Here is a 24,350-nt window from a genome sequence, read left to right as displayed (position 1 = left end):
CAAGCAATGAACAAAGCCAAATCTTGTTTTGCTGTGTGTCATGAAGAATAGCCTATTATTTCTTGTTCTAGGTGAGTGGAGGAACTAGTTATATCAACAGTTGCCATGGAGACACACTGATCCAACTGTTCCCAGATTACAATAGGAACCAGTGATGTTGAGTTAAAGTATATCAGGCAAAGGCCTTTGGCTTACCAACTGGTAGAAGTCTGTATGACAACAATGAAACATGTTTATGTGTTTCAAAATCCAAGAAAATTGCCCTTGTAATGGCAGGTTTACAGGGCCAAGAGGGCAGAGTAGTCCCAATAATATATTCATTGCAGTGCTCTTTTCCTTTAATTAATTAAATTTTCATGTGAATCAGTTAACTTTTTTGTACTTGTCTTACTTACACCTATCTCCCTTACATCTGTCTCCAGTCTAAGTTATATTTCCATATAACTGACCCAGAATATTAGTCCATGAAGTCCATGGGACTTAACCTGCTCCATTTTGAGATTTAAAGAGGTAAAGTTAAGGATGTTTCCATCTTTGTGTAGATTTGGCAGCCTGAGTTACTTAGTGCTCAAGATTGGAGTTACTTTAGGTTCTGGGACTTACTATTTGTATAAAATCTTGCTAGGCAATCCTTAGCTAGCCTAATGTAAAATATTGTACAAATGTAAAAATAATGGATTTGCGTTTTAAAAAATCCTGTAATTTAGGTTTTTCTTTTTTGTGCTAATTTGAGTTCACTTGGTATTAAAATTAGTAAGGTTTTAGGTCATATTATTAGATGATATTTTAAAGAGTTAATTTGCTAGAGAGCAACATTTGGCTATTTTTCTTCTCTGCTTAAGAGAATCCTGGTGTAAATTAAGTCATTTGAATATAGGGCCATTATAACATGACCACTTGACTCTTGGATAGAGTAGATCTAAGAACTGAATGTCTATTGAATGGACAGAAAATCATTTAAGAGTAGGGAAAGGCTAGCCAATTGCAAAGAAAATGCTTGATAGTACTTTATAGCCTATCTTCCAGTCTTCCACATTCTCTTTCCCTTCTTTTTCTCCATTGTCTTTCATGCTTTCTTCTATTTCCTTGCTCATTTTTTAAAGAGCTTATGAGGCCAATTTTCCACTCCACTAGAATAACAATGTCACTCATTTTGAGCTGGCCAGAAAATATAATGTTCCCCTCTTGTGTGTCTTACCAAATGCAAAACCCTCAACATCTGTTCTGAGATTTGACAGGAAAAGCCTCTTCTCTCCAGGTTATTAAGTGGCAGTTAAAGCTTGTTTCAGTCCAAATTCTGTCACAACATACCTACAAGTACATGAGAATCAGGGAGCACTGAACCCAGGCTGGGGAGCCAGCCAGGCTGGGTTCAAATCCCAGCTCTGCCATTTATTTAGCTGTGTAACTTTTGGCAGGTCATTTAAAGCTCTCTGGGCCTCAGTTTCCTCAACTATAAATTGGATGATTATCATATCTTCCTCAAGAGTGTTTTTGTGAAAATAAATGAGTTGTTGATACATAAATGGCCCCAGACAGTGCTTAGTATACAATAAACACTCAGTAAATTCTGACCATTTTTGTACAAAGCCTCGTAGCTTGGAGGCTCCCAACACAGGTTCCTGAGCCAGCTGCCAGGGTTCAAAGTCCAGCTTCACCTCTCAAATAGCTGTGGGACTTAGACAAGTTACTTATTAGGTCAAACCATATAAACTTTCTGAGAGTAGAGAATTTTGTTCTACAAAAATGGCAACTTTATAAGGTTCAAACTAATAATGTAGATAATATTCTCTGTGCCTCAGTTTTCTTACCCTTTAAAAATAAGGGCAATAGTCCTACCTCATAGGATTGTTATGGGGAGTTAATGAGTGAGTGTTCATAAAACATGTGGGACAAGGCCTGATATATAGAGTGCTATTTAAGTATTTGCCATTATTATTTTTATTACCTTCACATCTCATTACTGCTTGAACTAAACTTTCCCCAAGAATAGCCTGCTTATTAATCCCTCTTTTTGTTTCTGTCAATCAGCCTTTCTGCCTTACCTGCAATGTCTCTGTTCCTTCAAAGCTTGGTCTCAATTCATCTGATTGATCCATCTACTCCATTTCCTTCATCTCTACCGTGTCTCTTGGCATTTGCATATCCACTAGGGACATGACGTTTTATGTTAGCTGGCACTGGTTCCCCATGTTTTCTTTTTCTTCTTCATATATTGACCCTGGAGTATAAGGCTCCAGGGAGGGTATGACATTTCTTTTGCTTCAATTGTGTCTTCTTATGACATGATTACTTTATATCTTCAGGAAAATTCTTTAAGTTATGTTTAAATGTGAGTCCTTTAATGGCTTCCTACGTTTAAAAAAATAGACTTAAAAAACTTGAATAATTTTAGATTTATAGAAAAGTTGCAAAGATAGTACAGAGAATTCCTGCATACCCTTTAACCAGTCTTCTCTAATGTCAAAGTCTTAAACAACCCTTGTACATTTGCCTAAACAAAAAAAGATGACATTGGTACATCACTATAAATGAAACTCCAGAATTGACTCAACCTTTCATCAGTTTTCTGTTAATGTCATTTTTCTCTTCCAAGATCCCATCCAGATGTTCATTGCATGTGGCCATGATGTCCTCTTAGTCTCCTCCAGTTTGTGGCAGTTTCTCAGCCTTCCTTGTTTTTCATTAACTTGACAGTTTTGAGAAGCACTGGTCATTCATTTTGTAGGTTGTCACTCAATTTGAGTTTGTCTGATTTTTTCCCCTCATGATTAGACTGGTATTATAAATTTTGGAAATAATGCCACAAAGGACAAATGTCCTCACCACATTATAAAGGGAGTAAACAATACCAACATGATTTGTCACTGGTGACATCAACCTTGATACCTCTCTGGGTTATTTAACAATGTGCAATTTTTACATAAGATCCTCTACATGTCAAAGTTATCAAGAGGTCATCCAAAGGGAATAATTAGGTAAATTCCTAAAATCATAGCATTTTTGAAGCACCGAATAGGCTTGTTCAGTTTTCTGAACCATGTCAGATCCAAAATCCATTTTAAAATAAATATTTTCTACTGCCTTCTTTACTATTACGAAATAAAATTTATCGCTGGTATAATTTACTTGTACACGTAATCCCAGAAAAGTCAATATAATGTCCTAATTTTAATATAAAGGGGACATAAAAGGATAGCAATTTATAATAAAATAATAATTTTGATTTGTAAATTCTGAGGTCTGACTATTCTACAAGCCACAGTGAAGTAGTCAGATTCTTACACTTCTGTGAAGAATCTTCGTGTATGGGACAAGCCTAAATGTAGATTGATAGATGACTCAAGTACCATTAGCAGCATTGTCATTGGTGGTTTGATTTTCTAAAAGGGTGAACAACTCTTGGGAAAGTTCCAAAACGAACAAAATACCATTGCCCTCAATGTTCATGGTGGTTTCATTCCAGGAAAAATTCACTGCTTATTAAAAACATGCAAAAATATTGTGTCTTTAAATGTAAAATAGAGTTAGGCTCAGATAATCATAACCAGGCTTTTTACCTACATGCATGTCTGCTGGGACACTGGAAAGCTGTGTGGGACACAGAACAGTACCTGACTGCGGCAATGTCTTGTGCATGGCAGGATATTTTCCCTTCCTGGACCCTATATTCTAAATGCCAGTGGTGCCCCCCCGAGTAAGGGAGGACAAGCAAAAACACTTCTTTATGGATTTCAACATAAAATTTCTGAGATATGGTGGCCATGCTGTCCCAGTCAGTTCGCATCTAGGAGCTGGGCTCAGGAGAGAAGTCAGGCCTGGAAGTCAGGTTTGTCAGCTCCTAGTCTGCATGACCTGGTGCTTGTTGAGCCCTCAACAGTACCCATTGATAACCGTTGGATTGATGCTGATTGATCAAATCATGCAAGTCATACCACACACGTGCGCACACACACACACTCACATAAGCATGCACACACACATCCTACCATCATCACTAGACCACTATCATCACTACAACTCAGGTGCTTCAATGAAACCCTTCATAGGTTTTCCATTAAGCAGGAATAAATTCACTTCCTTACATTGGCCTAAAAGCCCAACACAAGTTGGTCCTCCTTTGCCCCTTCAGTTTTACTTCACACCATTTTTTCCCCTTGTGTGTTATGCTTCCACCAGGCTGGTCTTCTCCCATTACTAGTGAGGGTTACCTCTTTTCTGTCTCAGGGCCTTGGCATGGACTATGTCTCATACTAGGCTCTTCCCTTATTCTTTGCTTATCAAACTCTTGCTGATTCTGCATAGCTTAGCTTATAAGTCGCTTCTTCAGAAAGCCTTTCCCTGAGCCTGCTTGTAAGGTGATATCATAGCACCTTGTATTTCTTGAACATACACTCATCAGAGCTTATGATTAAGTATTTGTGTGATTCTGTGTTTGCTATCTAATAACTCCATTAGGCTATTAGTTCTTTAGCAGGCAGGTTTGCTGGTTTTACTCATTAATATACTCCCAGTGCATAGCATAGTGCCTGGAACAGAGTAGGTTCTAAATATTTGCTGAACCTATAAATAGATGAATACTGTATAAGCACCCAGAATGACTTTCAGATTGGCTAGAAGGCAGACACAATAGGGCAAACAAAATTGTGGTTTTTCATGATGAGCAGTAGCAATGACCATTGGTTCTAGTCTGTTGTGTGGAGACAGAGGCATGCTATTTCAGACAGCTCGTTTTGGCTTAATTGTTTCAATGGGATTGGTTTTTAAAAGAAAACAGTGGAATAGAGGAGGCTAGAAGGTACCTCACTGTTTAGACCACTTAAGACTCTGGAGTCTATCTAGAGCTGGATTCCCTTCTGGAAAGGACCAGAGGCTCGAGTAACAGCTTTGACTTTATAGGCCTCAACCCCACAAGAGATCTCACTTCATCCTTCCCCTGTTACTACCAATAACACCTTATGTCTGAGCAGCTCTTGGCATTGTGCCTTTTAAAGTGCAAATTTTGTTTCATTCTTTCCCAAACTTCAGTCCCTTGGGTATCATATTAATTAATTTGGCACATTTGCACATCACCAGTGCTACTATTTATTAATGTTTTCCTTTGAGTACATCACACCCTGACATTGATGTAGATTTCAGCTTCATTGTAAACACTAATTTGCATGAACTCCTATGTTTCTTAGGCTCAGTCTATTCATTCAGGAAGGACCACTCTTTTTCTTCACAGTGCTCCTATGGGAGACGCACGCCTAGACAGAGTTCCTTACTGTCTTTAATTTGCTAATACTGGAGAACAAAGAGGTTCACCAACTTGCTCAAGGTCACAGAATTATCAGAGGTGACAGACAGGGATTCAGAGTGTCTGACTCTAGTTCTGTCCTGGGCTGTCCTTGTCACCCTAACTGAAACCATTCTTAACGGAATTCTCCACCCACCCCAGGCATTCCATAAATGTGAACTGTTATGGGACTAATAATCATGTCCCAAAATAAACTCTTCTAGAAGATTGTTTCCCCCTGAGTACATTACATCCAGTGTATGCTGTTGGTATCTTGGGGCTAGCACATTTTAACTGCCTCTTCCCCCTAATTTGTAATTTTCTGACCTATCCATAAGCTATGTCCCATTTACAAATACTGCATTCTTGTCTACATTACTAAGGCATCACAGTTTTGATTATGAATGCTATTTTGACATGTTCATGGGACAGGTGAATCTCTGCTTGGGAGGGACAAGGTATTTTTCACGTGGATGTCTAATTCATCTATGATGGGCGCTTCTGGGAGTATCCAATTTGTCACCATCCCAGTGCCATAGGGACATTTCAGGGAGGTCAGAGCATGGCTCCTACAGCAGAGACAGCTCCCTTCCTGATTCTGGGAGCCACTGGCTTCTGAAAGATTCCCAACCATCCTGACAGTCAGCATATTGTGGTGTGGTGTTTCCTGAATGATTGCAGAGTTGCAGATTCTGTTCTTAAATCTGGTCCCTAATTTAGAATTAAGTCACGCACTTGAACCCAGGAATCCCATCAGGACACATTACACTGACTTAAGCTGCTTTAGACCTTCAACTCCAGTCACACTGGTACCCGTTCTTGTCCCACTTGAACACAGCGAGATCATCCCTACCAAAGGGCTTTTGGCCCAGCTATTCCCTCTGTCTGAAATGTCCTTTCCCATGTTCTGGCCACACCTGTTTTCATCATTCACATTTCAATTCCTTCTCTCTCTTCAAGGACTTTCCCTGACCATCCTACATAAAATTGTACTCCCAACTCCTCACCCCAACCACTTCCTAGCCCACTACTTGGATTTATTTCCTTCACAGAACTTAATACTATTCCAAAGAAGCTCTTTTTGTTTTCACTTTATGTATGCATGTATGTATGTATTTATTTTTACTTACTGTCTGTCTCCTTCCTTCCCCCAGTAGAATGCAACTACCCTGAAGAAAAAGACAAGGTCTCTTTTGTTTACCACTTTCTCTTCCGGGCTGAGAAGGTTCAGTAAGTAGTTGCTAAGTGAGTAAATGCATGGCAGTGCTCCAGTCACCACAGTAGGATGCCAGCAAAGAGCAGGGCTATGGAAGGAGGTGGGAGCGGCTTCATGTTATAACGCAGAAATAAGAGCACTGGCTTAGCAGTTAGATACACCTTGGTTCCAATTCCGTTCGGCCTCTTCCTGGCCGTAAGCAAGGTATTTAGTCTCTGCTCCTTATGTGCACTAACAGTGAATCAGGATTAAATGAATTGCAGTATATTGTGTGCCTGGTCCAGGGCCAGCCATTGTTATAAGATTTCAACTAATGTTAATGGACTTTTGTTCACCTAGAAATACCAAAAGAAACATGTGAAACTCATGACACAGCCTTTGTAATACACCTGACAGCTAATAAAGAACTCAGGCATCCTTATACTCAGTACAATCTGCTTAAGCACAACTGTCACACAATTTTAAAAAAGCAGTGGCATTTTTGACACTTGGTTATTTTATGTAGACTCCTGATTGGATGTATAACCTTAAATCCACTGCAAAGGATCTAGTCTTTTAGTGAATGACCTATATGATAGATGTGTTTCCTGCCCTGTATATTCAATTACTTCATGTATAATAAAACTGCATGTGCTGTCTATAGTTCCTTCAGTGGTTGAACATTATGTTCCTCGGGTGGCATAAGTGACTTTGAAGTACTTGTCAGCAACTGGCTTTCCTGGAACAGTACTGTAACCATTCAGTTCACAGCGGCATTTTACTTCTAAAGCCCTTGTTCAGAATATTAAAAAGGGCATGCCGCAGACTTCATTCTTTTGCTTAAAGGACTATGATTTTGTAGAGCTGGACCCTGTGGGCCACTTATGAGAGAGTCATGGGCTCCAGAAAATGTTCAGAAATGGTTTTGAATTTGGTCCAGGGGTGTTAAGTTGGTCAGTAACTATAACTATTGAGCCTGATCACAGGGAGTGTGGTTTTCCTTCCTGCTTCTTCCTGGATGATGGGCTGGATTGATCAAACTGGATCATTCCATAGGACTTCTGAGGTCACTCTAACCACTTTCTCTGTTAATCCATCATGGTGTTTTCTTGTTTACAAAAATCACTGGCATCTCTCAGATATAAACTTGGGAAGGGAAGTATTAAAGTTTGCTAGACTTCACCGGTATGAGCAAAATATTTGGTGAATTCTAAACAAGTTAAGGCCTCTGAATTTTTCTAATTCTTCAATGGTAGCTGAATTTATTCTATCTAAAACTGGCGCCCACTGGTGTTTGCCAAAAGTGGCTTGTCATGTTGACCTTTCTGACACCATGATTGTATGATGTCCTAACTTGGTCTTTGGTCTGAAAACAGAGTGAGCAGAGTGGAGGGAGATGTTGGGAAATTGGAAGGGATGGCAGATGGGGGCGTGGAGCACTCTGTTCCTGGCCTCAGACTGTGATGACCCAAATGGGATTCTTCTCAGACCCATCCTCTTTAGGACTTTGCAGATGTTGACGACAACTACTTTGTGCCACTTTTCTTTGAGAAGCGATAATAAGAAGTTGAATTTTGGATTCTGACAGCCCAGGTTTTCTGACACTACTGACATTTGTGGTTGGATAACATGGGGGTGGGCTGTCCTGTGCATTATAGGATGGTCATAGAATCCCTGGTCCCTACCACTGGATGCTAGCAGCATCCCCCAAGTGATGACAACCAAACATGCTGCTAGGTAGTGCCAAATGTCCTGAGGAGGGAGAGGGGTGGAGCAAAACTTCTCTGGTTGAGAACCAGTGATAGAGGCCTAACTGTGAGAAATTATTTTATGGTCACAAGAAAACTCAGAGTATTCCAGCTTCTTGAGTTTCTTGGGAAGTAGATTTTTGATAGGCAAACGATGAACTAAGGGAAAAGGTGAGAGAGGGTGGTATCTGAATGCATTTAACTCCTCACCTCTGTCTTCCTTCCTCTCCTTTGCACCTCTGTTAGTCTTCTAGCAGGGGAGAGGTGGGGGGAAGGTAAGGAGAAATCTGGCTGAACTGGAGAAGCTGGAGTTGCGAAGCCCAGTGCCTGCAGACTGAACTGGGGGACCCTGAGGCTCTTAGAACTTCAAGCAATCCTGATATTTAAATTCAGGAATCAGCAATTTACTGCAGATAGCATAGACGGTGGTTTTTGGAGGCAAGCAGGCATTTGGTAGGGCCCTTGGCAAACTGCAATGCAGGCAAGGCTGTTTTTGCCACCACCTCTCTTTCTGAATACCATTCCCTCTCACCCCACATGTACCCTGTCTCACTTTCTTTGCCCTCCAGGCACACTGTTGCCTGGTGCTGCCCGCTGGCTATTCAAAGTCCTCGTCTTCCAGCCTGAGCCATCTGCTTCGTTATTGGCCCCTATTTTAACTCTCCTTCCCTGAATGTTGATTTCAGCTCTTTTGGGGGTTAAGATGAAAGATTCAAATACTTTACACTAAGGGGAGAAGAGTCAGTAGGTTTAACATATTCAGGGGATGTTTTGACTCTTTCAAACTTGCTACTCCTCTTGAAGATGACATTTTGGAACAATGGACCTTTTTAATGGTTTATCTAGTTTTCCTGAAATGAGCACCGCAGTTGTCTAATTTCCAACCATAATCTTCCCACTCAGAAATCACAACCTCTGAATTCTATAAACCATAGCCTCAACTTTGAAAAAGGCTCCACACAAGCTGAGCTGTGCCTTTCCCTATAAGAAAAGATCCAAACTCCTTAGTCTGGCACCCAAAGCCTTTTACAATTTACCTTTCTAACCTCTTCTCCATTCACCTACTCAAATATGGGAAAAGATGCACTTGGCCCCCCATCTTCCAAAATGCATATATGATGCATTTTGTCCAGAAAAAGTCTAGCCATTGTTAACATAACAAAAACAGTTTGTGCAACATCAACATAACCTGGCAGCCACAGAGAATGGACTGGTATGCACATCTGTGAACAACGATGACTTCATTGTGCTAGTCAGTGGGGGCAGTAGATGCTGTTGAGTGAGCATGTGTACTGTGTGACCATCACATTCAAAATGACTGAGTGAGTAGAGCAATGAATCTGTATCCAATTTTATGTTAAGCTTGAACATTCCTCTGCAGAAACTATTTGGATGATTCAGAAGGCTGCAGCTATGGGCAACGGGTTACTCGCAGCATCATCAGAACAATGTGCCTGCCCATTCGTCATATCTCGTACAGTTTTTTTGGCAAAAACATCCAATAACCCAGGTGACTCAGCCCCACTACAGCCCAGATTTGGTGCCCTGCAACTTCTGGCTTTTCCAAAACTAAAATCGCCTTTGAAAGGAAAGAGATTTCAGACCATTGATGAGATTCAGGAAAAATATGACAGGACATCTGATGGCGATTGGGAGAACTGTGTTGGGTTCTGAGGTGCCTACTTTGAAGGGGTCTAAGGCATCATTGTCCCATGTACAATATTTCTTGTATCTTGTACCTACTTCAACAAATGTTCTATTTTTCATATTACATGGCTGGACACCTTCCAGACAGACCTCATATTTCCATGAGGAATACACATAAGAAACCAGACAAACACAATACGATGCCACCTGTTAACCCAGGGTAGGTATAGGAGGCGTGGGAGCACCTTGTAGAAGGGATTAATCACTCATTGCCTGGTCTAGCAATAACGTCTCATTTCCCTGCTGTTTACACCTGGCACACCTTACCATCGCTCTCTAGCTTTGGACATAACGGTCTGTCCAGAATGCCCTCTCATGATCTGTCTGGAAAATATTTCATATCTTTTATGATCCTACTTAACTGTTACCTCCAGGAGAACTTCTCTGGCTGTCCTTTGTCCTCTCTTGCTTTTCTTTAGGTTCCTTTCATTATCCCCTACCACCTGCTACCCACCCACAAACAAAAATATGTTCTTTCCTTTGAGCTAAGTCCTTATACATTACCCCCAAGGAAATATACATCATGCTGATTTCCAGTGATTATTTACTGTTAATCTTCCCCATTAAACTTTTTTCAAAGCTAGGGCAATAATGTATGTCTCTTTTTAATCCCTAGCTCCCAGCACAGTACTTGGCACACAAATGTGCTCAGTTGATATTATTGAATGAACAACCCCATTCAAAACTGAATCTGGAAATGTGATAACAGAGTGATTGTTTTATTCCTTGTTATATGACAACATGAGATATATCAAATATACAGAAGAGTTCATAAAACACATGTCCAGTGTAAAATGAAAATATATATAAACACGAACCAGGTCAAGAAATAGCCCCTTCTATTCTTCATTCATCAGTGCATGTCATGTACCTGAATTGAGTGTGTCACTAAGATGAAGACTCAAAATTCTGTACCTGACCTGAAGTTATTGGGGTCTTCTGCCTAGCACGTCCTCATCTTGAACCTCAGGCCTGATATTCTAGATACCAAATAGTTGGCTGAAAGCCAAACAGTTCAGTCAAATATCACTTGGCAGACAAAGTCTTTTCAGATCTTGTGCAGAAAGCTATTTGCTCCACTGGACAGTGTTTTGTAAAAGATCTTGGGCATCTTAGTTCCCCTACTATATTGAGGCTTCGGGCCCATTCGGACTCTGTCATATTTGAGAAAAGACAATTAATGTGTCAGTACTGCTGGAATGATCTGCTAACAGTTAACCTGTATTGAAAACAGTCTAGTTTTTGGTGGTTGTTAATACAGATGGGTTAAAATCTTGCCATGTTATCAGAAATGGTGTATTCTGCTCTGAGTGAAATCAGCCATCTGCTTCACTGTGTTCAGTCAGAACACTGCCTTTGGAAAGGCTATAGTTACAGGATGCATGGCCACCTCCTCCAGTGTGCACAGAACGGTGTGGGCGGGGCTCTTAGCTTGGGTCTCATCTGGCCCCAATGCTGGGCTCCCACAGCTCTCTCCCTTCCTCAGCTGCTCCAACAACCAAGGGCTTTCCCTCCCTTCCTCCTTCCTTCTCTCCCTCTTTTCCTTTTTCTCTTTCTTATAGCTGAACAACAATTTATTTCTGCATATAGACTAGAAGGATGACTTGTTTAATGAGTATTTCTTGAACCTGGTTTGACTAAATTGCAGAGTTATCAAAGCTAGGATTTCCTTTGAGTTCATCTCTCTCTCTCTCTTTCTCTCTGAAGCATGAATCCATGATCATAACATTTAACTAAATCCAAATTTTAAATTCTTTTATAATAAACTTAACTCCTTTTCACTCTCTCTACTGACACATTTTTAATTCCCTTTTATACATAGTCATTGAAATTTTTTTTGATTGTACAAAGCAGATAACAACCTTACTCTCATTTTTTAAAAATTCCTTACTTGAAGGGGTTTAATTTAAGCACCAACTATTTTCTGAGCACTGACCACATGCCAGACACAGTTTGAGATGCTGAGGCTACAGCAGGGAACATGGCAGAGACGGTCCTGCTCTCGTGGAGCTGGCATTCCAAAGCATTTTTATATTCTAGAACTGAGCTGTCCAATAGGGTAGCCATTAGCAACATGCAGCTATTTAAATTACTTAAAATTTTACATAATTAAAAATTTGCTTTCTCATTCACACTGGCCACATTTCTAAGGCTCACTAGCCATATGTGACTAGAAGCTACAAGATCAGACAAAGCAGATTTAGACTATTTCCATCATCACAGAAGATTCTATAGGACAGGGCTATTGTGGAAGAATCTGCCAAGCCTACTACTATTCTGAGTGTTTAAGAAACCCCTTGAGCAATACTGTTAGATGATTTATTATCACACCAGATTATGATTCCTTCATATACCAACCCCCTCTTTGAAACACAAAGATTACATCTAGCACACCTGGAGCCAATAAGTTAATTTTTATTTTGGGGATCTTGTTTTTATGTACAAGATGGTTAAATCCATGAAGTAGGTCAGCGTTTTGAAATGTTCATTTATTCCTGCCTGTCTTTCAAATGGGTATTGGCTTTGCACCAGCTTATGCGTTGGGTGTTCAAAGTAGAAATAAGTGGAATTAGAATAAAAAATAAAGTTTATTTTCTGGCAGAATCTGCATTTGTTGTCTGGGAGCCATACCTAATCCTAAAGCAGGGTGCTTACCTTATGCACTAATTCAAAAACAGACATCTTCTCCTTTGATCTTTTCTATTTGAAAGAGCAGAAGTTGGCCAACCCTCACCAAGATGATAAACCCTTAAAAAAACAGGAATGGTGGTGATATATCTTCCTGTTTCCTCACAGGGCCTGCATGGTGCAGAGTAGGGATTTGGGAAATATGGTGGAATAAGAGTCTGAGGCTGGAATAGACTTTCCACCATCAAGAATGACATCTTTCAGTGACTCCCACAAACATAATGTCTTGAATTAGAGCTGTTAACTTCAGGTGTGAAAGCAACACAGGTGCAAATAAGTTTCCATCATTTATAATGAGAGAGAGAATCTTATCTTCTCACCTTGTTAATACAGGTGACTAGATCAACCATCTGCTTTATACAGGCATACTTTGTTTTATTGAGCTTCACTTCATTGTGCTTCACAGATGCTGAGCTTTTTTACAAACTGAAGGCAAGACCCTCCACCAGCAAAAAGACTATGACTCACTGTATTGCGATGGTATGGAACTAAACATGCAATATCTCCAAGGTATGCCTGTATGTAATCTGGGTGCCCCATGGCTTCCTACCATGCACTGCAAGGAAGGTTCCTGAGCTTCCAGCACACGTGATATCAGATTGTATCTGAATGACTGTCTTAGATTGGATACTTCCTGGAGTGACCCTTAGTAAAGGATTAAGTGAAAGTGATGTGTTAAGGTAGTGCTCAGAAGAGAAACTGGGTAGAAAGTGGAGGAAGCAGATTGGGTGAAATTTCAGGTCTAAGCCTTAGTCTGATCCCCTAGGGCTCTCTGGAGTATGAATTTTCACCTTACATTCAGGAAGCTATTCTGCAGTTCTGAAGGTAGTAGATTTTCCCACCTAAGCAAGAGACAAGGAACTAAGGCTTATATGCTGCTCACCACTTCCTTCCCAACAGGCATCATCAGAGTACGGATGTCTCGGAGGTACAAAAACTCTCAGGCACGTGAAGCTCTCTGGGTGGTGAAGAGACTCCAGCTGCTCAAGGGCAACTATATGAAGTTCACAGCTAACATCCCTAGCATCAGAGCTCCTAGAAGCTGGAGGATGGGTGCAAAACTTTGGTAAAAGGTGATGAGAGGGGATCTGAGAAGAGGATTAATGGTATCATCAATGTGACAGACTGGGTGTCTTCTTCACTAATATTTATGTGTGATTTGGGATTATATGCCATTTTGAGTTATCCATGTCATTTCTATGAGATGGGTCCTCCATTGTACAGCAGAATCTTCTTCTTCCTCTTTTTCCTTATCCTTTTCCTTCAAAAGAAAATTATTTTGGTGTAGGGAACAGAAAACTCCACTTTTTGTTCAAAGTCTCTCTTTTTATGATTACAAAGATAATATTAAAAAAATCTCTTTAAGACTATATTATTTATCCTGTAAAATCTGTTGGGGGAAATAAATCCCCTAAGTTCTCTTCTTTCCCTGCAGAATGGTGTTTCTTTTATTTGACCTAAGTCTTCCACTTTCATACTCCAAAGGATTCTTGACTCAACTATGCTGGGATTTGGGGATCCATTTCATGTTTACATTGTCCACAGAGAATCACTTTGGAAGTCCACAGATTCCAGGCATGGTCCCTTTCACCTTCCACTGGGAAGAGCTCTAATCTTCCTGATCTTCCCTCAGATGGCAGCTTTTCATTCATTCCCATGATTAGCTTGGCTGCTCTGCTCTAACTCAATGTATTTGTCTTCCTTGAGGGACATTGGTCAGTATTATACTTGGTGTCCCAGGCACAGATTCACACCACAGCTTCACATTAGCCCCTTCAGTTTTGTTTTTTAATGCTATTCTAGATGTTTTGTAACATCTTTTGGGGTTGTTATACACCATGAAGTCTCCAGTATTCAGTCCATAATGATTGCCTTTCCTTGCCTGTACTTGATTATATCTATAGTATCTAGGTATAGTATGGATTATTACTGTTTTTTTAAAAATCCAAGGATATGTTTATTGATTTGAGAGAGAAAGGAGAGAGGGGGTGGGGGAGAGAGAATAAAGAAAATAGGGGTGGGGGAAGAGAGAGAGAGAAAGAGAAAAATATTGATGTCAGAGAGAAACATCATCAGTTGCCTCCTATATGCACCCTCACCAGGGATCTAGGTAAGTGCTCTAACCAGGAATCAAACCTGCAACCTCTTTGGCTCCAACAAACTGAACCACCTACCAAGGGCTGGAGTATTGTTGTTTCTCAATGCCTAATTTCATCTTAAACATGCTCCTAGGAAACATTAGCCTTTCTGAAGTCTTTCACTGTTGGCTTAGTACTTGAAATCACCATAAACTACTTTTTTCTCCAAATTTTGCAGACTCCCATTTTTAGATCGTTTTTGCACATGCTGAAGAGGACAAGTTCCAACACAGTTTTTATGGAAATCCAACTGATTTGCCTGTATGGAGGGGTACACTCTTTTTATACCTCTTTACCCTCAGGAATAAGTTAGTTCTCCATAGATGACAAAATAGTTCAACAACTAGATGGGAAGTCAACTTTTCTCTCCCAATTACAACTTTTTAGGAAGCGCTTTGGTGCTCTTCTGAGGTTTTTAGAATTTTAAATATGTCCCATTTGCCGATACCTTATTTTTCATAGGGTTATATGAGATTTACTAAGGGTATTTGTTCTAGAGTAGAAAAAACATGGGCTTTGGAGTCATGCAAACCTAGGATGTGCTAAAAGCACTCTGTTAATGGCAGAGGTACAGGAGGCTGAAAATGGTCAAGACGAACTAAGCACTAAATTTAATCATAGGCCAAATGGTGAAGGGGTTAGCCAAAGAACATATAAGTATAACCCATGGACACAGACAACAGTGTGGTGAGGGCCAGAGGGAAGGGGGAGCGGGGACTGAGAGGAAGGGAGGAAAGGGGAGAAATGGGGACATCTGCAGTTGTGTTAACAATAAAAGTAAAGAAAAAAGATATGAGCAAGTCTAGAAAAGGTTAAAAAAAATTGACTATCCCAAGCTGATCATAAGAGCTCATTCTTCTGAAAGGTGGTAAGTGATGCTTCTCTAGAATCACAGGACACTGCTAATCTCAAAAGGAGAGCCTCCTCTGAGATAGAGACTTCTCCAGCCATCTGGTTGTTCTGCACCACTACACAAAGTCTAGAGTTCCATCGTTTAGAGCACAGAACAATCTGTTCCCAGTACAATTTTGGAAACCTCAGCAAAGGCTACTCTAGGCTGCCTATGAGACCATGATATCATTAGCTTCATCTGGCCTCTTAGAACTGCTGGGGTTCCAGTCTTCATCTGCCTCCTCTGCCTCAGAACTCTGGAACAGTTATTCCTACCACACTTTTTATATCTATCATCCTCTATTCCTGCAATGCAAGCTGCTCTGGTCAACTATCCTTCCCTATGCTACTTGTCCTCACATGGTGCTGGGTCTTCTGCCCACTGACTTTTCCCATCATTTCTCCCTCTTCTCCCTTTCCCCAGAGCCTTCTGGCATTCTCTTATCATTGAACACAAACTCTGCTTCTTTCTCCTACTTACATAAGCCCACTTTCATAGTTTCTTGCTTTAACCAAAACCCAGTTTGCAGGAAATCACCACCTCCCTGTAACCTTCTCAAATAAAAATTGTACAGTCTTGTACATCCACCATTGTGGTTCCCATAAATAGTGTTTGTATTCTCATTGATACTCTTTGCCTCTTCCAAATCACCATTTTTACTTCTTGTGCAAAGAGCACTTTGTCCTGTGAGGTTCAGGCCATCCTGACCAGAGTCTTCTTTTTCACTCTTTCTCTTGTCATTTTTATGAATACTTCAATATCTCTATTGACAAACACAGAAGAGCCTAGCTTCAAGCTGCTTGACCTCAATTCCAACATATTCTAAAATCCATTCTCATAGGTTCCTCTGGACCTTATCATTAACCTAATTTTTTCCACCTTTTAATTCTGAATGGCAGTTTACTATTCTCTGGCCACATTATCTTATCATTGCTACCCTTAGGATTCTTAGTTCTCAACCAACTTGGTGTTCAGGCTAGACCTCTAGTCCTTAGATCATTCTTTTTTCCTCGTAGGTACTTACCAACATTATACCTTTATTTTCTTCTCCCTTCATCTTAGATTTCATAAGGCATAACTTTAAGAATACTTGCAAGCATCTTCCCTTTCTTTCTGCCATACTGACATTGCAATGCTTCCATCTTAGATTAATCCAAATATTTGTTTTTCCTGATATGGGCCGCTGAGTCTTGACTGAGAAAACAGACAACCTAACTTTGCAAATTGGTGGTCTGGAGCAATTCTTTGATAGGTACTGATTCACTGACTTCCCTGATGGGTGATAACAAAACTTTAGAGTAGTTCCCCTTCTCCAAGATTTCACTTTCTGAGATTTTAGTTATCTGTGGCCAATGACATTCCAAAAAAAATTAAATAAAAAATTCCAGAAATAAACAATTCATAAGTTTTAAATGGAGTGCTGTTCTGAGTAGCATGTTGAAATCTTGCACCACCCTACCCTGTCTCACCCAGGATGTGAATCATCCCTTTGTCCAGTGTATCCATGCTGTATGTGTCCCCCCATCATTAGTCACTTGGTAGCCCTCTTGGTAACCACAGTGTTTGTATTCCAGTAACCCTTAGAGTAGCCTAATGCCTATGTTACGATCCCTATCTCATCCATCTCACTTCATCTCATCATGTAGGCACTGTATCACCACCTCACATCATCCCAAGATGAGTACAGTACAATGAGATATTTAGAGAGGGAGAGAGAGGGAGACCATTTGCAGAACTTTTATTACTGTTATAATTGTTCTATTTTATTATTAGTTATTGTTGTTAATCTCTTACTCTTCCTAATTTCTAAATTAAACTTTATCATAGGTATGTATGTGTAGGAAAAAACATAGTATACATAAGGATTCAGTACTATCCCCAGTTTCAGGCAGTCACTGGGGAGTCTTGAGAAAATATCCTCCACAGATAGTGAGTGACTACTGACTCTTCTTCTCAAAGCTCCACTTCATCAACACCCCTAATACATGTACAGCACTCCTTTCCCTCTCCATGAGTAAATGTTTTACTTTGATGTGCATCTACTCTCAAATCACTGCAATTGGCTTTTGCAGTTACCACTGAAGTGATTATTCTCTAGCCAAAGTCACCAGTGACACCCCAAAGGTCAAATTGAATGGACTCTTCTAAACATTTACCCAGGTGGACTCTTATCTTGCATTTGATACTATTGACCTGTCCACTCTCAGTGTTGTACTCCGGACTTTTCTCTCTACCCATCTCCCCTGGCGAGCTCACCCGCTTTCATAGCTTTAACTGATAGTTATATTCTTGATCCCCAAATCTATATCTCTAGTCCAGCTCTTTCTATTTAGCCCCAGAGTTTTATATACAAAATAGCCATTGTCATGGTTTTCCTGGAATTCCCAAAGGAATCTCAAACTCAGTCCACTCGCAACTGAATCTCCTTCCTGCCATCCTTCCTCTTTCCAGGTTCTCTATGTCAGTAAGTGATATTACTTTTTAGACTAAGCCAGGACCCTTGCAGTGACCTTCAATTCCTCCATCTTAAATCCTTATTCACCTCACCCCCACCACCTTCTGTACCACCTGACTTCTTGAGTCTAGGTCCTTCTGATTTTAGCTTCCTCAAGTCTCTTGTAGCTCATCATCTCTACCCAAACTGCTATTGTGTTAGCTAATGTCCTGTCACCTCCCATCTCAACTCTGTTTATGGACCCTTACAGTTTTGCTAAAACATGTACCACATCGGGAACTAGCCAAGCATGGAGTATAAGTCCTCCAAAATCTATGCTCCTGTCTATCTCTCTCTTAAGACCTATCTGTCCTGCTTCCTGCTTCCTGCCTTTTACCTTACGGTCAGCCATATTCAATGACCTGTTGTGCCTGGAATTTGCCATGCTAACTCCCAGTTTGGAATGCCATTCTTCACCTTCATACCCCTCTTCTCCTTTCTGCCTAGCAAATGTCTGCTCATATTTCAGGGCTCAGCTCAACCCTCTCATTCTTTGTAAGGTTTCATCTATTGTGTTCCTACTTTCACCCCAGAAGTACTGACTACTTTCTTTTTGGGGCTCTATCTCCACCTACTCCTGCCAACGCCAGGTTGACTGTCCGGGACTGTAAACTCCTTGAAGACAGCATCTCTGTCACGTTCTTCTCTGTATCTCAGTAATCACCTCATAGCGGGGGAAAAAAACAAATTCTATTGAATGAAGAGTAAACAAATTAAAAATGGAGGCCAACCTGTGAGCAAAGGCTAAATGAACATTATGATAGTGGAACAAATGTTGATCACAGTGGCATACTGGATCATCACAAGGGCCTGTCTGCAGATAGCTCTGCCATTTGTAAAGCCACTAAGCCTCATTTGCATTAGTATCCAAATCAGGTAGGTATTCCTTAAAATGTAAACTGACTTTCAGGGACAGGGGATAGGGGTGGTGCCTCATATTGGCTTGCTTCCTTAGCAATTTGTGAAAACAAAACCCAGCAAAACAATTCACTCCTTTCCCAAAAGTTGGCACTGTTTCAAGTTTTTCTCCTCCAAAATACTTTCTCTGGCCCAGCAACACTCCCCACGCGATAGCTGTCAGGCATTAGCACGCTCTGAATCCTTCAGAGAAGGTCCGTCCTGAATACCAAACAGATGCAGAGCCCTGGAATCTAACAACTGAAGTGCGTAAACAATAGCCATCTTCCCTCTGTTTGTGCTGTTCTAAGTTTCACCAAAAACAGGTGTATTTTAGACACTGGCCTTGAGTTACTCTAATTTCCACACCTGACGTGAGGAACAAATAATTTGAGGCAGAAAAGTAATGCAGGAGAGGGTTTTAGCTTTACATGCTCATACGTATTCCTTGTTTCTCGACAAAAACAACAGTTGAAATCCAGTCAACATCATAGAGACAACAAGGGTACAACACAGTGAGGATTTTTTTTTAATAGCAAAACTTTTGTACTAATTAATGAAGTAGAGCAGAACCGAATCAAAACTACCAAAAAAACCCTCACTCCAGATTACCTATTTTTTTCAGATGGAAAGCCCTAGGCAGCAAGAGAGAGAAAAAAAAAAGTTGGCCCATGCGTTAAGTAGATTGGCTAGTTAATTTAGTGCAAGTGGAAACAGCCAAATAATATGAAGTTGTTATGGTAGAAAGTAAGGCTTTCACATTACTACCCAAACTTGTAAAAATACTCAGAGAGGCAGAAAGAAGGACTAAATTTAGACCCTGATTTAATGCATTCAAGAGCATGATTCATCTTCCCCTGTCCTGGTATGGCCTAGGGAATCTGTGTGTACGACAGGCAACACAGGGGTGGCCTGTAAATAAAGGGCAGTCTCATTCATTCAGAGGCTCAAGGAGGTCAGGGACACCCTATTTTCTCTGCCAACAAAGGTGTCTTTCCAGGTACCTCACACACCAAAACAGAACCAGGTTTCTCAGCTGGCAAGAGGCCGTCAAATTTTAGCTTTGTCTCAGCCTTGGCATGAATGTGCTGGAAATTTATTTTGTTGCTCCTCTTCTCTAAGTGGCTTTTTCCCCCTCAGGCTCCAGTCAGATCCTGAGTGGCTCTTGCTTTAAGGAGATGCCCAAACGAATGTCATCATCTGGTAGCATGCATTTAGCAACCTGCAGCCCCAGTCACCTCACAGTGGCCCATAGGTGGGGTCTGGGAGAGTTAGTATTTTATACAACAAAAACCTGAGATAATTTTGAGCTATTTGAAAAAACAAAATAAAACAAAACAAAAATGAGCCAACCAACTAGCAATAGCAATTTCAATTCCCATCAGTTTATCAGGTGTTGGACAAAGTGTCCAGAGACGACATTGCTGTCCCTGCCCCAGTTTCACTATCTGCTGTTTCTAACCAGGTGTTTGCACTCACTTCCCCTCCCACCACCAGAGCAAATATTTCAGCCTGTACGTGTACTGAGATTAAAGCCAGACTATCATTTGTGTTAAATCAATGTGGTTTACAGGTTAAAAACACCTATGTCATTTTGTGAATATACAGTGACTCCATTCTTTGTTTTAAATCTTTTTCTTTTAATATGGAAGCACATTTGGAAAGGAACCTTATAAGTCTTATTTTAGCTTTTTTGGCCTTACTGATAGTCTTTGGGCTTAGGACAAACTACAAAACGGAAATGTATATAAAAAAAAATCTGTTGTTCAACATCATTGCCCCCGAAAGTGAGGGCATTAAAGCTGCCCTCCCTTCTGAGATATCAGATAGATATTAAAAACCCAATCCTAGGACCCCATATATCCACATACGTTCATCCCAATTAGGAAAGATTATTTCTGCAGACATGAAATGGGTTCGGCAGTTTTGCAGTTAAAAACAAAAAGGTATAGAGCGCGTGCATTACGTTAGAAATGAGTTGCTCTGCGGTGTGTGTGAACGAACAGCACTTGGAGCGGCCCACGGGGCACATCACAGCAGGGGCTTGGTAAACCCTGGGCAGGGCTGTGGGTCCAGGTGGATACGAGATCCCATCAGCCTGAACACATGCTTCACAAACCAACCTGGACACGGCACAGAAAAGAGGCAAGACACTGCAGGGCAGCATAAAGATTTGTGCCTTTCTCAAACAGCTTTGTACTTGGGTCTCCCTGGCAGTCCTGAATGACCAAGTTGGGCAGCCACCCAATTCTCCTTGGGCCTACCCAGTGCCGTAGCATGAAAACCAAACATTTAGAGGACAGGCATGGTCCTTGACCTTGGCCAAATGTGATGACATATTTGGGGGCATTCTTCTATACCCGTTTGAGAAAGGACAAATATTCTTTAGCACTCTAGACAGAAAACTGGCTGATTTAGCTTAGAACAGTGGCTATCACTGTAGCCAATTTCAGAACATCAAAAAGGAAGTAGTTAGCGGAAGGGTGTCATAAAGGTTGCATCCAAGGCTGGGCTGGTTACATATTGGGATTAGGGGTAGAAAATTATTCTCACACACATAAAGCACCACAGATCTAATTAACAATGTGGGAAATCTGTTTTCATACTTCACTCACACAAAACACCTCTCTTCTTTCTCTGGGGGTTTTCAAGTTCTAAACTACAATCAGCCCTTCTTTTAAAATAACAGTAATAGATCCTCTTATTCAGCCAGATGGTGGTGTTTGTTGCACTAGGCTGGGTTCATAGTACAACATCAATAAATGGCCACTTGTAGAGGGACAGACAGAATCCCATTCATAAAACACACCTGCACCACCCTCTTTCTCCCAACCCAAATGTTATATTATTAAAACACCCATGAGCACTTAATTTCATTTTGGGGAAAAAATTAGAAAAGGCAAAATAATGTAAGTGGTAAAGCAATTTCTTGGGGGAAAATAGTACATTTAGTTTCAGAGGAGAATGATTGTTGGTAGGCGTTTTAAATGTCGTTTTGTCTTGAGGATCCATTTGAAAGGAGGATTCCAAAAGAGCTTCCCCCGGTCCCTGGAAAGCTATCTTGGTGAAGGCTGCACATCGTCAACCAAAGACATTTCAGCTGGGAGAGGGAGTTAAAATTCTTCCTCAGTGAGTTGGCTAAGTCTTATGAAATGAATATTTGTTCCAATTAGGTGTTCCAAAAAGCCTTCTTGCCTCAGATAACTCATTTTGGGAAGGAACGAGTATTGTTCAAAATTGATCATGGAAGGGAAAATGATGGGGTTGTATGTTCTGTTTCCAATGGACACGTGCTCTTCCCAGGCCTGCAGGATTCATACTCTGGTGCTTTGTCCTTACTTGCCTGGTCTCAGTCCTACCTGGGTGGCGATGGGAGAGGGGTACTGACTAGTCTCTGTTCCTGCGTTTAATAAGCTGTACTACCTGGTTATGTAACCTTAATCCATGTCCACAGTCCAGGGCTCAGATGGCTGGCCTGTCAGCAAAAAATGTCTGAAAAATGTTAATTCAACAATGTTGGAGGGATGTTATTTCTAGAACTGAAGTCCTCAGGGAAAATGAGAAATAGTTGCTCTTGGGATTCAACTCCTCAACACGGAGAGTTATTTCTTTCCTGATGCTTTCTTCCCAAACAACTTCCCAATGCCTGGTATGCCCTTACATTTGGTCCAAATAAAACTCTGGAACAGATTCCTAGGATACAACTATCTTCACACTCTATACAAGAGGAGTGTTTATAATAGAAAATCTGTATCTATTAGGGCTTGAAACATTAGGGGCCTGCTGCTGCTGCTGCTCGCTCCCCTCACTGAATCACTTCATTATATAGATACTATTTTATTTTTGGCATTTACAGCAAGCAACTCAGTTTATAACCTAAGGCGTTTTCCATACTTCCAGGCAACGAATACTAGCTTCTTTTGAGTCTCAAAAGCACATAATTTAAGACAGTGGGAAAAGGAGCCGGAGAATAGTTTCCAGTGCAAGGAAAACATGCAGATGTTGGCCCTCACTCTTGAATTCTGATGGTGAAATTGAGAATTGTTTATTTGTTCTGAAGTCAAACCCAAGGAATTTATTTTTTACAGGCTGGAGTAGGGGTGGGGCATAGTGATGTAATAGATTACTAATATTGAAGTAGTCAACACATGGCCTTAAGTTTTGAATCTCTAAAGAATTTCAATCTTGTTAAATGGTTTATTTTTTGATCAAATTGGGCACACCAGATGTTGATTTGTGTCACAGAAAAGACATACCTGGAGAAACACCCGAGGACTACTTTGCTTTGAACTTGCGTATTCACTTTCTGTAATTGTTTTTTTTTTTTTTTTCCTCCAAGATAACAAGCTAGGAATTGGTCCTCTATCTTGAGCCATTTATTGAGAACAAATAAATGAACTTGGAAAAGACATGACCCAATTGAAGTTAAATACCTGACTTTGGTGTATGAGAATCATAAACTTGCTTACGGTCTATCTGGTCCGCAAACACTTCCCCATAAATCATCCAATAGGGCATGTAGAAGATGTTCTTGGCCAATTTCCATGATGGCTCCTCGTTGGGAAAGAGAATGGCTTGCCTGGCAACCCCAAAACTCATCAGCACCACCAGCATAATGATGACAAAGTACATCATGTCTATCATCTGGAAGGGTGGGGAAGCAAAGGGAGAAACAAAAGAAAACTCGTATGATTGAGTGTTCCAATGACACTGACATTGATGGAAATCTTTGAAGGAGATTCATGTTTGATAATGTTCATAAGGGATGTTTAGATAGGGAGCTGCTGTGTCCTGATAAGAGGACACTTGATCTATTGAAGCCAATGTCCATAGAATCTTATCAGTAACCCAAAAATCATTTTTAAACCTCAAACATATGCCCAATGGAACCTTTACATTTTCCATTGTTGTCTGTGGGCCTTGGTCAATACTAGACCCGGGAGTCAAGTATTGGTAATACAGAAGCTTGGATATCTATATAAATTTAGTACTAAGTTTTTCTCTGCTCCTAGGGGAGGCAGATTCCCTTCTTGGGTCTCTTCTTACCAAAATTAGAATTGGGATAGTTGAGCTATTTCAGAACTATTGCAATGCCATAAAATCTCTAAGTTCTGAAAAACTAATGAGTAAGTGGAAAGCTCAAGAACATAATCATTTGTAAAGAAAGCTAGGACAACAAATATCCATCATATACCATGTCATCCTTGTCGCCTCACTCATTGAGTGGTATTCTACAACAAGCCAGTCTCACAGAGAACCACTTTTTGTGCACCTACTCCTCCTGCAAAGTATCTTACCAGTTATGAACGGTGT

The 24,350-nt window shown here is 40.6% G+C and overlaps 1 protein-coding gene and 1 long non-coding RNA gene across 8 annotated transcripts in view; one reads left to right on the top strand and one right to left on the bottom strand.

Annotated features, from left to right (window-relative positions):
- TRPM3 (transient receptor potential cation channel subfamily M member 3) overlaps positions 1-24,350 on the bottom strand; it is a 493,648-nt gene that overhangs the window by 35,969 nt on the left and 433,329 nt on the right. For all 4 annotated transcript variants that reach the window (XM_054583031.1, XM_054583028.1, XM_054583029.1 and 1 more), the window contains one exon: positions 23,507-23,681. In XM_054583031.1, coding sequence (XP_054439006.1) covers positions 23,507-23,681 — 175 coding nt within the window. The remainder of the gene's footprint in view (positions 1-23,506; positions 23,682-24,350) is intronic.
- The window catches only part of LOC129078268 (uncharacterized), a 94,243-nt gene that overhangs the window by 42,801 nt on the left and 27,092 nt on the right, over positions 1-24,350 (top strand). For 3 of the 4 annotated variants that reach the window (XR_008529947.1, XR_008529949.1, XR_008529943.1), the window contains one exon: positions 13,023-13,126. This is a non-coding gene — a long non-coding RNA (uncharacterized LOC129078268). Of the gene's footprint in view, positions 1-13,022; positions 13,127-13,516; positions 13,690-24,350 lie in introns of those variants that run through there. The other variant, XR_008529946.1, reaches the window with a different exon arrangement.

Source organism: Pteronotus mesoamericanus, unplaced genomic scaffold, assembly GCF_021234165.1.
Source record: "Pteronotus mesoamericanus isolate MK-2021 breed Mesoamerican mustached bat unplaced genomic scaffold, CSHL_Meso_final contig_73, whole genome shotgun sequence".
Lineage (NCBI taxonomy): Eukaryota > Metazoa > Chordata > Mammalia > Chiroptera > Mormoopidae > Pteronotus > Pteronotus mesoamericanus.
Note: the sequence above shows the minus strand (reverse complement) of the source record. Positions and strands in the feature narration are given on the sequence as shown.